Source organism: Saccoglossus kowalevskii, chromosome 12 (assembly GCF_978046115.1).
Source record: "Saccoglossus kowalevskii chromosome 12, keSacKowa6.1, whole genome shotgun sequence".
NCBI lineage: Eukaryota > Metazoa > Hemichordata > Enteropneusta > Harrimaniidae > Saccoglossus > Saccoglossus kowalevskii.
The window spans coordinates 22,303,978-22,317,460 of NC_140652.1; the positions used below are offsets into that span (position 1 = coordinate 22,303,978).

Consider the following 13,483-nt stretch of genomic DNA (forward strand, 5'->3'; position numbering starts at 1 on the left):
AAAAAAGAACACACATTGAACACTCTTCAAGACAAGCTTTAAAAACTACTGCCACAAAAACACATTCACATTCATTCATCCATCCATTCATTCAATCATTCATCCATCCAATCAATCAATCAATCAATCAATCAATCATCCATCCATCCATTAATTCATTCGCTTCTCCCTCATTCAGACATTCATACATTCACAACTTCAAACACTTCAAACTCACAGACAATAAATATGGTTCATTCCTACCTGTCTGAATCTGGCAACGACAGCGTCTTTGACATACATTCTCTAACTGCCGCCATGCCATCACGGTATCTTGCGGGAATTCGTTTGTTGTACAGCAGACCGCCTCCTTCACTCATGTAACCACTGGCTATCTCATCCAGTTGCGCATTTCTACTCAGAATGTCGCCATCACTGACGTATCCGCTGGCGATGTCCTCATTCACGGGATCAGAGATGTCGTCCATTATTTGCGAAGGATCTGTGTTCATTTCAGTCAGATGACTCCTGCTTGAGATTGTCCTACGTAACGAATTTGTGCTATACATTCTAGTCGAAGAGGGAGTTGGAATAAACCGATTTAAACCGGCTCGTGATCCAAATCCAGTTGATTGAGGGCCGCCTTCACCGAATGATCTTAAAGGAGATTGCATAGAATTACTCAGCATTGATGTTGGGGTAAAGTTACGTAAATATGACATTGGCTGCCTCATCCCTTCTCCGGAATTGAGGCTTGTATCTACGGAGGAATTTGGGCTTGGATGATGATGCATCTGTTGCGTTACTACATTATCATTATCAAAAGTTGTTTCTACAGTACTACGAATGCTTGGACTTGGACTAACTGATCGTAAATTCTGTAAAGTTGCATCTAGATTTTGGCGAAGCTCAGAAATGCTCCTTGCTGCTCGTTGCTGTTCGGGCGTCCCGAACGTTGTTACAGCTTTGTTATCTTTGTCGTATGTGGTCATAACCTCCTCATTCTGTGGACGGTATATTACGCTACTATCTGAAGAATAGCTATTTCCCGATGACATCGTCCCGGGCGTACTGGCAGTAGAATCTGTACTAAAAGAATGATTACTCAAACTCAAATCACTTGTGTTCTTGATACTGTTAATATAACTAAGGGGCCCGTTATTTGTAACTGAATTATGCGGATGATTTTTTGTCATTTTTGAACTGTGTGAGGAGTTCCTGTTCTCTTGATGAACATTTTTTGAATCCTGAGTACTGGCATTCTGTCCAGGTTTTGGGGAAAGCGTTCGTTGCCGTGCTGGTCCGGGATATGTTCCATATAAACCTCCCCGAGTGGGTGTCTTTGGTAACTCCTTCCCATTTTTGTCATACTCTTTATTGGCTTTAGTTTTTGAATCGTTTTTATTTCCTGATGCTTTAGGCTGAGGAATTCCACTCGTATTTTGCACTTTCCCTTTTGCAACGTTAAGGTTCTTCCCACCTTTCGAAGCACATCCTGCTGCTTTGTTAGTTTTCTTGGCAGCCGCCGGACTAGAACTTGGCTCAGATGAACCAGTTCGCCTCGCTTCTTCTCGTTCTCGGTTTCTATTGATTTCATTACTCTTGGCTTCCAATTCGTGACGGTTGTCGTCACCTCGTACAACACTGCTACTTCGACTTGCCCTCCCAGCAACTTTTTTAGGATCAGTCCTAACACCAAGTTCTTTCCTCTGAGTTTTTGGAGAACCTTTTCTTGCAGTGTTTAAAGCCTTACCCAATGTCCTTTGCATCGCTTTCAAACCAGTTTTTGGACTCTCGGAGCTTGCTGAGGTCGCAGTAGATGTGGATGTGATAGTAGAGGAGCTTACAGCTGACCGGGAACTACCCGTTGTGGAAGTACTCTGTCCAGATGTACTGCTTGAAACTGTTCCTATACTTGTGCTGCTTTCAGACGAACGTGTCCCATATCGAGGACGATCTCTACTCGTAGTTCTGTCACGCACAGTACCCCGATCTTTGACGACACCCCGATCTCTCTGCACGGGAGCAGTTGTTCTATCTTTTGATGTTGATCGCTCTTTTGCATTCGATCCACCAAACAACCGACCAAGCATAGAGTTCTTGCCATTGGCTGTGGGCTTCTGGGAAGCACTCAATGTTTGTTTGTCTGTTGCTACCTTACTCTTACTGGCAGTGGTAGTTTTGGCAGTTTTGGCACTTGGATGTGGAATGTTTGAGACCCCACCATTGGACAATTGCTGATGATGAGCAGTACCTGAGGAATGGTGGGGGTTTTGCGTCATACCTAGTAACGAATAAAACAACAGTTTTAGCAAAAAATTTGATATCCCAAAAATAATCTGGTTTTAAGTGAATTGAATTTCTAGTACTGGCCACCTTCCTCCATACTAAAATAATTGTACATTTAAAAGAATACATAAGAGAAGGAAGACTAATTGTGGAAGCTACGTTTAATTTGATTTTAATACATGCTATATTTTGTTTTAAGATGCAATATATGTGGGAATATTTTTGTTTGATACTATATATAGAAAGATGACTAGATTTGATTATGAAATATCATGATTCAAGGAAGCTGTTCTTGTAGCACACATCATAGTTTGTCTGATGAAACAATGAAATTCTCTAAATATGCATACGCACAGGTTGTGTTGTTATGCACGATACAAATGACTGAAAATGTGCATTAGGCTGAGAAAAAAATATTTCTGTTTCTCGTTTCCGTGCGCATCATTTTTAACTATGCGCTCGAACGTTTTTTTTTTTTTTTTCCTTCCTTCTAAAGCATTCCAAAATGCGCTTGTAATCACACTTGTCTCAACTTTCCCCCATTTTAGCTCAGTATTCAAAAAAAAAAAAATTGCCTCGCTGCCTCATTTTAAAACTTCCATGAAACGAGAAACAGAGAATTTTTTTTTCCTGGCCTTAGTAGTTTTTTTTTTTTTTCATCTAACAAATACTGTTGTGTGTACTGCATTCTTAATTTATGATAAATCATACCACATTTCGGTCAACAGTCTTGAGTATCAAACAACAAAGTTAAACAAAAAATTGAAGTTTTTGTTCATATTGCATCTTTAACCTTCAACCTTAGTGACGACACTAAAAAAAAACGGGACAAATGATTGAGGAATTTGAAAATTGGATTATATACCAGTTTACTGTAAAACTGAAAGGACAAAGTTGTTTGGACAGACAGAGAGAGAGGTCTATAGATCAAATTAACAAATCATTACCAAAAACCATTAAGATAAAAAAAAAAACAGTAAAAAAGTTCAATGTTCAACTTTCGTCACCTCTCATTAAATAAACTTGCATAATTCTCCCAATATTACTTTCAAAAATATTGATCAAGATGGGAAATTATATCTATCTGATTCAAGATTATCAAAGAGAAAAATACTAAAAAATGTAAAAAAAAGTAGCATTAACATTTCGGTGGGGGAAAATTAGGGAATTTGAAGAGTTGCAGAAAACATTCAAAAAGCATAAAATGTTATTTTTGATAAAGTACTAAATACACTACATTCAGCATTGTCAACATGATAATGAAAAGTTAGTGAACATGCATTTGATATCAACATTCAAGAATTATAACAAAACATGGCATACAAAATGAATTCCTTGTCTTACTACAAAGAATGTTAGAAAGACAGATTGTACATAGAGAGAAAGTTTTCCTGCCATATCAACAAACAGAGCTGAAGCAGAATTTAGCAACAGCTTAAAGATGGTGATTAAAGTGCGCCCTCTATTAGAAACCTTTTGTTTTTATGACAAGAAGGAAAACAATCATTTACAGAAGTGAGATGCTGTAATAGTAAAAAGGTTTTAACAAGAAGAAGATATAGATAATCATCAGCACCATTCTATACCTGTGAACTAGAAATACTAAAGTTAAAACAAATAATATGATGAAACAAGCATTAAAGGGAACAATAAGGAGATTCAGCTGAATTGATTAAATGTGATTTTCAGTAAACTTTCATTGATATGATATGATATAATTCCATGATATCAGGGTACAAAAAATAAAACAAAAAATGGAATCACCAGAGAATTTTTCAGAGTGAAAAAAAGAATTCTGAATCACATGGATTCAAGTCAAAACATTGGTTTTTAGGGTGGAATATTTTTTCATATCCAAAAATGTTGCTTAGCATCATGGAGAAAATAGTTGAATTTGTTGTTGACACAAATAAAACATTTCAATAAATCCACATCGAATTCAGTGAGTAATAGTTTTCCATCGTAAACAAGTGAAAATTCTCTTCCAAAATGCATTGCATGTATGGGCAGTAAAGTGCTCAATAGTGCAAAATTTGGCTTTAAATTGCCTTAATTATATTTTTTATTTATTTCATTGTAAATTTGTTACACAAAGAAAATGAATCATTTTTGTACTGGTTACAGACCATGTTTTTTTGTATAACACAGATTTGGAGATTAATGATATATACTGGTAAAACATTGTAATATATTTAAATTATAATTTTTTTTTGCTGAAAAAACCCTTGTACTATATCACCATCAACAATATACTCGCTTTCAACACAAATCATAATTTTTGAAAAATTTGAATCAAACATCTAATCAAAATCAAGCAAATTATCTCAATTTGGTAAAAAAAATCTTTGAAGGAAATTATATATTTTTTTCAATATTTAATAAAATCATTGTTTGTGTTGTTTTTCCCCACAATTTACTTCCCAAAATTCTCAACTTGAGTTGACAAGGGTCAATGGTCAAATAATTAATGACATGCAAAATGAATGTTTCACAAACTAGGTGAAATGGAATGTTGAAAAATGAGCCAATCGTGTAACAATCTAGGAAGCAGGGAAGAGCACCCCAAGCAGTTCTTAGGATATTTTGTTTACTATAAATACCATAAAAAGTCAGAACATAAATAAATATTAGAAAAAGCAAGCCAAGACATGTACACATGCATGTGAGAGTAACTATAAATGTTGCCATGGTAACCGTAAACTATCGAATATAAATGTTAAAATTGAAAGCCATGCACACAAATAAGACATGCAGGCTAACTAAGAAACCATTTTTCAGATTTTTTTTTTCTTTTTTCGATCTATACCTTGGCTGATACGAGTTGTGGATGTGGTCTGCGGTTGACCACCTGTTGTTTGTTTCCTATCAATAAGCTTATTGGTCACATTGAGCCGTGCGATTTGCGATCCCTGGCTGCCCACTCCATTTTGATTGCTATTATTCAATACAGGCCGGGTAGTTTTGGATGGTGCAGGGAGCTTAGAAGGACCTATTTCAGTGCCGCCCCGCATAGCTGTAGACGATGAGTGACGACCTGCAAGACATAAAACATATTGAACAAACTACCCACTGGACAAGAGAAACAACACACATACAAACACAGTGGAATATAGAAAGTGCAAACATACAAACATAAGCAAGATTTTTAAAGCATAAGCGCTGTCATAGCTGCATTTCAGTTTCAGCCGCAAATGTTACAACAGTTTTGCTTAAAATATCCATGGTGACACAAGGATAAACAGCCATTTTGATCTAGTATTTGAAATAGTGTTTGATAAAAAAGAAAATATACTAACAAATGTTAGCATATAGAGGTCAAACTAATAGGAATTCAAGTTCAATACTAAGTCCTGCAACCTACCATCAAATCATGAATACCACACCAGTCACTGAAAAACGCTTTTCCAAAAAGTGCCTATGTGAGGAAAGATTTACAAACAAGCGAATAATTTAGAATACAAACAAATTTGATGAAAACAGTGTATTACTTACTTGTGGGTGGACCCTGTGTTTTCTGCTGCTGCTTAAATCGTGATAATGCAAAAAATAAACCTAATATTGCCTTTAGATTACCATCTCTGATGTCTGCAGAGCAATAAGAATGAAAGAGTTACGTATATTAATAAATTAATTGCCACAATATTAGTTTCACTAGAAATCGTGAAAATTTATTGGAATGGGAAAAGTCAATATTTGTGAACATATCTTTCTTAAATGGGAGGATCGTCACCTGCGCACGATAAAAACACATGCTCAATATGCAAAGGCTCATGGGTAGATGCTTGTTTGTAAACAATGACACGCTATGGCCATCTGACGCATGCGCAGGTGATGACTCCCCAACTTTAATCTAAGGAATCACTAATATTTTTTCACTAACATAAGAGTTACGTAAACACTGCATACCACTTCCTTTTAGTGAATTTTTTTTTTCATTAACCCTTTGACAGCCATTTGTCAATTGTAGGCACCATCTACAAAAGAATTGTGTGCGGCCTGCTTCTCTTCACATTTTAATATTGATAAAAACTCAGAAACTAAAAAAAACTAAAAGCAATATCTGAAACTACCTGTATGGTCCAAAATGAAGACAAAATTTAGTGATTGTTTCACAAATGTAAAAATATTTGCACTAAATTATGAGCAAAGATTTGATAGATTATAGCCACCAAGATCTTGTACGTACATAGCCAGAAAATCACATGACCTGTTTTCATCTAAATCACATGACCTGTTTTCATCTAAATCACATGCCCTGTTTTCATCTAAATCACATGCCCTGTTTTCATCTAAATCACATGACCTGTTTTCACAAGTCAAGGAAAAAATATTGTATGGAGTACTGTAAAACAATTTACTGTAAAATACTTTATTTTCGCATGAAATTAATTTTCGCTATTTTCGCTGAAGGGATGATTCAGTGAAAATAAAATCCAGCGAATATACCTTTTTTCCTATATTCTGCATTCAACTTTAATACCAAAAATCAGTGAAAATAAATTCCATACAAAATACCTAAAAAGTCTTTTCAGCGAAAATTAATTCCATTGAAAATACATTATTTCACAGTATTTTACTTAATTTCACTATTTAATGTGAACTTGGCAGTAAAAAAATGAGTTCTATTACTTTACATGTTCACATAGATCTAATTTAGTGAATTAGCGAAAAAAATCAATAATCAATGCAAATACATGGCACAGTAGTGAAGATTACATTGAGAGAGACAGCCAACACTTATGTTGGAAATTATGAAATAGTGACCATTTCTGGCAATGTTGATTTGAGAAGTTACAGAATTATGGAGATCAAGATTGTTACCTCTTGCAAGCAATCCCTGCGTATTGACTCCCTTAGCTGACAGGCATCCCAAACATGCTTCAAGATTTTCAAGCTACGGAGAAAACAAATACATTCCATTAAACTTGGTGCCACAAATCTTCCATTCATAAATTCCATGAAATCTTACGACCAAAGATCTGTCTAGCACATAAAATTGTTATTGGTAAGTGCCAAGTGACGACTTTGCAGTGGACTCAAACTAACTGAACACAACGACATCACAGTGAGTTGGGTACTACCGGTACATCATCCTTTTCCAAATCTTTTAACAAATATTAACATACATGTATCCTAAGATATCATGAACTAAATTAGGTAATAAAACAGATAGATTCAAACAAAAAAATAGTTTTTTCTTTATCAGGTTTGCTGATTGCTTAACACCCATGTTCAATGTTGTTCACATAAAAACCTATTTTGCAAAAATTCAGAATAAATAATTCAGTTTCATGGAAGTCTCATGGTAATCTTGTGTTATTACATGTACATACAATTTTTCCATGTTTTGGACAATAAAGTTCAGGGTACACAAGGCTATTTGTTGGGAGTGTTTGGTTATCGAAATTATTTTATTTTATTTTATTTTATTCGCCCACACTCCATATGTTATATCAGAAATGCAAATGTCTATGAAATACAACTTATTATAACTATACACTCTGTTATTTACATAAATTCATAATAGCTAAAAAATATAATAAATTAGACAAAGAATCAGGCACTAATACAAGAAACTGGTTGTATATGTATACACATTTCTGTAAAAGCAATAATTTAATAAGCATTTAAAAAAATAAAATAAACAGAAATCAAATCAAATGAACATGTTTCTTGCCAAACCTATAGCCACTAAAAAGATTGTGGGCATTCTTTTTCTTACTTTCTACCACTGCACAGCACCCTCTGTTGACAACTTATTGTTAAGCATGCAAAATTTGTGTGTCGTTTAATAATTTATCAGATTTAATTTAAGAAAATATCTGACCAAAATATTTTTTTCTGTCCCAGAGGCAAAAATTAGCTCAAGCTTTCATGGTAGCAACGTAACTGACACAGAGGTAAGCTTTAGCATGGAGATAGCATTCTCGCCCGCCAGAGTATTTTTTCAGCCCCCACTCAGAGGCAACCATCAGTTGCCGAAAGAGGGCATGGATTGCTACGATGGGAGATAGTGAATACATAGGAAACTTCATTGTTTAGACTCACTCAGTGATGACAGAAACCCAGAAGCTCTGAAGTGAGCAAGACTTATAATCACTACCATACGTAGTACAACAATCAGTTTTCCCATTATCTATGGCAGCATAACCTATTGATTGCTCGGTGTTAGTTTTCCTTTGAGAGAATACTACATAGTTACCATACCAATACATCAAACCTAATACTATAGCTATCAAACTCTTACATAGCTACAAAGTGACAACTTAATAAGAAAAGGAACAGCTGATCACTCAGATGTGTTCTGTACTGTACTTATGAACTTCAGAAGCAAGTCGCGTTTGACCCTTTGAACGCCAATGTCAACTTTGGTCACATTTTACAAAATACACTCGCATAATTTTGTCCAAATTTCTTTTTTTATTAAACACGACCTGTAGCTGATGAGACGTTATGACCAAACTTACCAAAGAGGGGATAGAATGCAGAATAAAAAGGTAGCAAAAGTTACCACAAAATAAGGCAGAAGTTATAATAACATTAGTAAGGTTGTTTTGAGATTATAAACGAAAAATATTTGTTTTTCGTTTTTATCTATGTCTCTTTTGATTAAACTAATTAATGTAAAATACTTTATTTTAGCTGGAATTAATTTTAGCTGAAAAAACTTTTTGGGTGTTTTGCATGGAATTTATTTACAAAGATTTTTGACAAATCGAACGTAAAATATAGGAAAAAAGGGATATTCGCTGGATTTTATTTTCACTGAATCATTCCATCAGCGAAAATTAATTCCAAGCGAAAATAAAGTATTTTACAGTATTTTAAAATGTTGCATTGTTCTTGCATAAGCAACCAATAATATGATTCCATGTTGATGACATGGTATACAAACTATTTCCTCCACAAAGTGGATGACTGTAACTGAAAATCTGGAGCAATCTGGATGAAACCAGTTTGACAGAATAATAGAATAGTTTTAATATTGCAAATTCACATATATGAACATGATACAGAGCAAGCATAGTAGGGTTCAAATTCCCTGGTGGGAGGATTTCACAACCGTATGGATTATTATCAAAACAAGTGAATTGTGCATTCAATTAAACTCTATATCAACATTAATTGATGGCACAAGTCCTAGAACACATTGAGGGTCAACACTGTTGGGGGACTGTAATGAATACTTGTAGTAATCAGACATGCTGGTATTGATCCACAAAATGAACACAGAAGTCCTGGATCAATTAATCCTATTGATCTACATCTGAAAGAGTTAGAAGCATGAGACAAGCAACTTAATGCTTTTATCAATATAACAAACAGTGTGTGAATGGCATTCAGAAGATTGAATCATTTTTTTTAAAATAAATTTCTGCATCAGAGGACTTTTTGTTTTTTTGAAAATGTGCATCTTTGACATGCTTTGTCAAATTTTGATGAAGATTTTTTTCTTAGTTGCTTATTGTAAGTGCATATGTGTAAACCAGTCTCTCAAACTCAAACTGCGTGTTTAAATACTTTTTTCTTTGTGAAAATTTCAACATAAATTCAGCAACCTAAAGTAACTAAACATGCAACAGCGCCCTCTGTAGGTCAAACTAAGATATTATTAAGACATCTGTCACTCCAGGGTTGCTTGGACAAGCTCACCTAATTGGCTTACAAAAGAAATAAACTACCGTCTAGAGATCAATTACAATTGCAAATAAACTTAGACTAGACATACATCTATTAACTAAGTGTTATTGCAGCAGCGGATATCTCTGATACTGATATGATGGCAGTCATTCTGTGCAAGAAAGGATGACAAACAAGAAATACCTTTTGAATTTTTGTATGTAAATAACTGGCATCATTGGAATATTTTTAATCTTTCTCATGAAAAAGAAAAATTTGAAATATACAAAATCTACTGGTTCTCATGGTTCAATTCATCGTATTCTATATATACATGTACCATGACACAAGACACAGTTTCAGATAATTTTGTAATGGTTGTCATGGATAAGTATATCGTCATTTCAGCTGATTGGGAAACTACTTATTTTTAACTTGTGCACCGACGCTGGTGCGCTCCCGGACTTTGTCTATGGAGGTATGCAGGGCTGTGGTGGGGGGACATCTATCAACCGAACGCGTTCCCGTATACACAGCACTGTACGCAGGGCTGTGGTGGGGGGACAACTATCAACCGAACATGTCCCCGTACACACAGCACAGTACGCAGGGCTGTGGTGGGGGGACATTTATCAACCGAACGCGTCCTCGTACACACAGCACAGTACGCAGGGCTGTGGTGGGGACATCTATCAACCGAACGCGTCCCCGTACACACAGCACAGTACGCAGGGCTGTGGTGGGGACATCTATCAACCGAAAGCGTCCTCGTACACACAGCACTGTAACGCAGGGCTGTGGTGGGGACATCTATCAACCGAACGCGTCCTCGTACACACAGCACAGTACGCAGGGCTGTGGTGGGGGGACATCTATCAACCGAACGCGTCCCCGTACACACAGCACAGTACGCAGGGCTGTGGTGGGGGGACATTTATCAACCGAATGCGTCCTCGTACACACAGCACAGTACGCAGGGCTGTGGTGGGGACATCTATCAACCGAACGCGTCCCCGTACACACAGCACAGTACGCAGGGCTGTGGTGGGGACATCTATCAACCGAACGCGTCCTTGTACACACAGCACTGTACGCAGGGCTGTGGTGGGGACATCTATCAACCGAACATGTCCCCGTACACACAGCACAGTACGCAGGGCTGTGGTGGGGGGACATTTATCAACCGAACGCGTCCTCGTACACACAGCACAGTACGCAGGGCTGTGGTGGGGACATCTATCAACCGAACGCGTCCCCGTACACACAGCACAGTACGCAGGGCTGTGGTGGGGACATCTATCAACCGAACACGTCCTCGTACACACAGCACTGTACGCAGGGCTGTGGTGGGGACATCTATCAACCGAACGCGTCCTCGTACACACAGCACAGTACGCAGGACTGTGGTGGGGGGACATCTATCAACCGAACGCGTCCCCGTACACACAGCACAGTACGCAGGGCTGTGGTGGGGGGACATTTATCAACCGAACGCGTCCTCGTACACACAGCACTGTATGTAGGGCTGTGGTGGGGGGACATCTATCAACCGAACGCGTCCCCGTACACACAGCACAGTACGCAGGGCTAGGATAAACCTTGGTATAAATTTCAGATTCCCTGATTGGTATTCCTTTACCTTCACATATCACAAATTCATGCTTAATGACCAACTTGAAAAGTCTTTGGATTGTTAATTGGACCACAGTAATTAAACAATTACAGTCATTGGGATCCTTAGAGGACACTACTGCTAATTTATCGCAGATGTGCATAACTCCTAGAATAATTATAATTCATAGACATGGAGCAACCTCTGCTGTATTAAAGATGACAATTTGGAATAAAATATACCCAGGCAACCACTGTTGTTAAGGAAGAAATCCATAATGTGGAAAATAGCTATTTATAGTCCACTGACCCAGGCAACTATTGTTGTTAAGGATGAAATCTATAAATTCAGAAATGCTATATATACATATACTGTAGATTGACCCAGGCAACGACTGTTGTTAAGGAAGAAATCCATAATGTGGAAAATAGCTATTTATAATCCACTGACCCAGGCAACTATTGTTGTTAAGATTGAAATTCACGACTGAAAAAAATTCTATATATATTTTGGTACATAGACCCAGGCAGCCACAAAGTACAGTGATCTAAAACTTAAGATTGGTGGTAGAAATGTTTATTTATAGAGCTTGTAGTTGGAGAGTCTAGTCATTTTATGGGCTATGTAACAATATACTGTAACAGTTACCAATGGACTGTTATTAAAGACATCATATTAAAACGAGGACATTACTACCTCTGACTCACTGAAAACTAGACCAATAATGGAAAGCTGCCCGACATCACTGCTGCGATATCTATACTATCAATTAGTGCATCCTTTCTTTCAGCAGTAATTATACTGACAAACTTCGAGACAAAAAAAAAAGATTAATTTATTGACTTTAGTTTTGCACACTTACGATATTAGTTTAGTAAAAATTGAATTGTATTATTTTTTTCACAAATCATGGTGATATATCGAAAACCATTGAAATTATAGCAAGACTACTACACTGTCTATGACTAAACCCATGAATTATTAATGTCAACTGCCATGTGCTTTAGAAAAATATTTTATTTTTTTCTGATTATTTAGTTCATTTTTTTTAAATTTTATTCCTGATATAGATACATTACTGTGTATTTGCATTTAATAGTAAGAATAATAAACATTTCTGTGTATATTTATTCATAAAATCAGTCTAATATCACATGTGATCTTCCCTTTGCACAACAAAAGCAGATGCAACCCCTGGCGCAGCGCGTGTGCGAATTTCATATAAATAAACAATGTATTTTACACGCGTTGTATACGTCGCTATGAGTCCCCATATCGAACAGGACGCGGCACGATGACTGCTGCCCTTTAAACCTGAAGTCACATTTTATTAGATTGATTGCCAAGTCCAAATGAAATGTCCTTCACTTTGAAATAAGGTCATGCAAGCACAATCAAATAATACTTGTGAAGATTAATTACTCAGCTGTCTTTTCCTTCAAGCAGTGTTTTAAAAATGTAACCTTGTATTGAAGAAAAATGTACATGTGTCTGTCAATCACCAATCCCCACAGGACCGTAGAATGGTCACCTTTCTGACTTGCTATGTGAAATGTTCTCTATTTCCACATCCTCTCTATTTTGGTGGGTATGAAAATATTAAAACATAGGTAAACAAAGCTGCAAAGGTAGCCAATCAGCTGTAGCACCATAAAATCAAATCTACATGTACCAAGAAAAGTGGGGGGGGGGGGGGGGGGTGTAGAAGGAATCCACCTGTGAGTGTGTGCTGCAGTTGGTATGTGGTGCAGACTCAATTAAACACAAGCCACTGACACTGCAGGAGTGTACCACTGGCCAAATTCAATTACCAATAGATGCGACTTTGGAACCTTGGTATTGGATTCTATTTTCCTTCTGTCATATTTAATGTTTAAGGATATAGTAGAGGTTTTTTTCTTTGAAAATATCAATTTTTTTTCCCATATACTCTTATAAGCATATATAAAGCATGCATTCAACTACAAAAAACTATTGTAGCGA

At 36.6% G+C, this 13,483-nt stretch overlaps 1 protein-coding gene across 1 annotated transcript in view; it reads right to left on the reverse strand.

Moving 5' to 3' along the window:
* LOC100377223 (neuron navigator 2-like) overlaps positions 1–13,483 on the reverse strand; it is a 315,635-nt gene that overhangs the window by 129,489 nt on the left and 172,663 nt on the right. Inside the window, exons 4-7 of the mRNA XM_085506505.1 lie at positions 7,090–7,162; positions 5,761–5,853; positions 5,075–5,302; positions 244–2,263 (exon numbers count right to left, since the gene is read on the reverse strand). Coding sequence (XP_085362631.1) covers positions 244–2,263; positions 5,075–5,302; positions 5,761–5,853; positions 7,090–7,162 — 2,414 coding nt within the window. The remainder of the gene's footprint in view (positions 1–243; positions 2,264–5,074; positions 5,303–5,760; positions 5,854–7,089; positions 7,163–13,483) is intronic.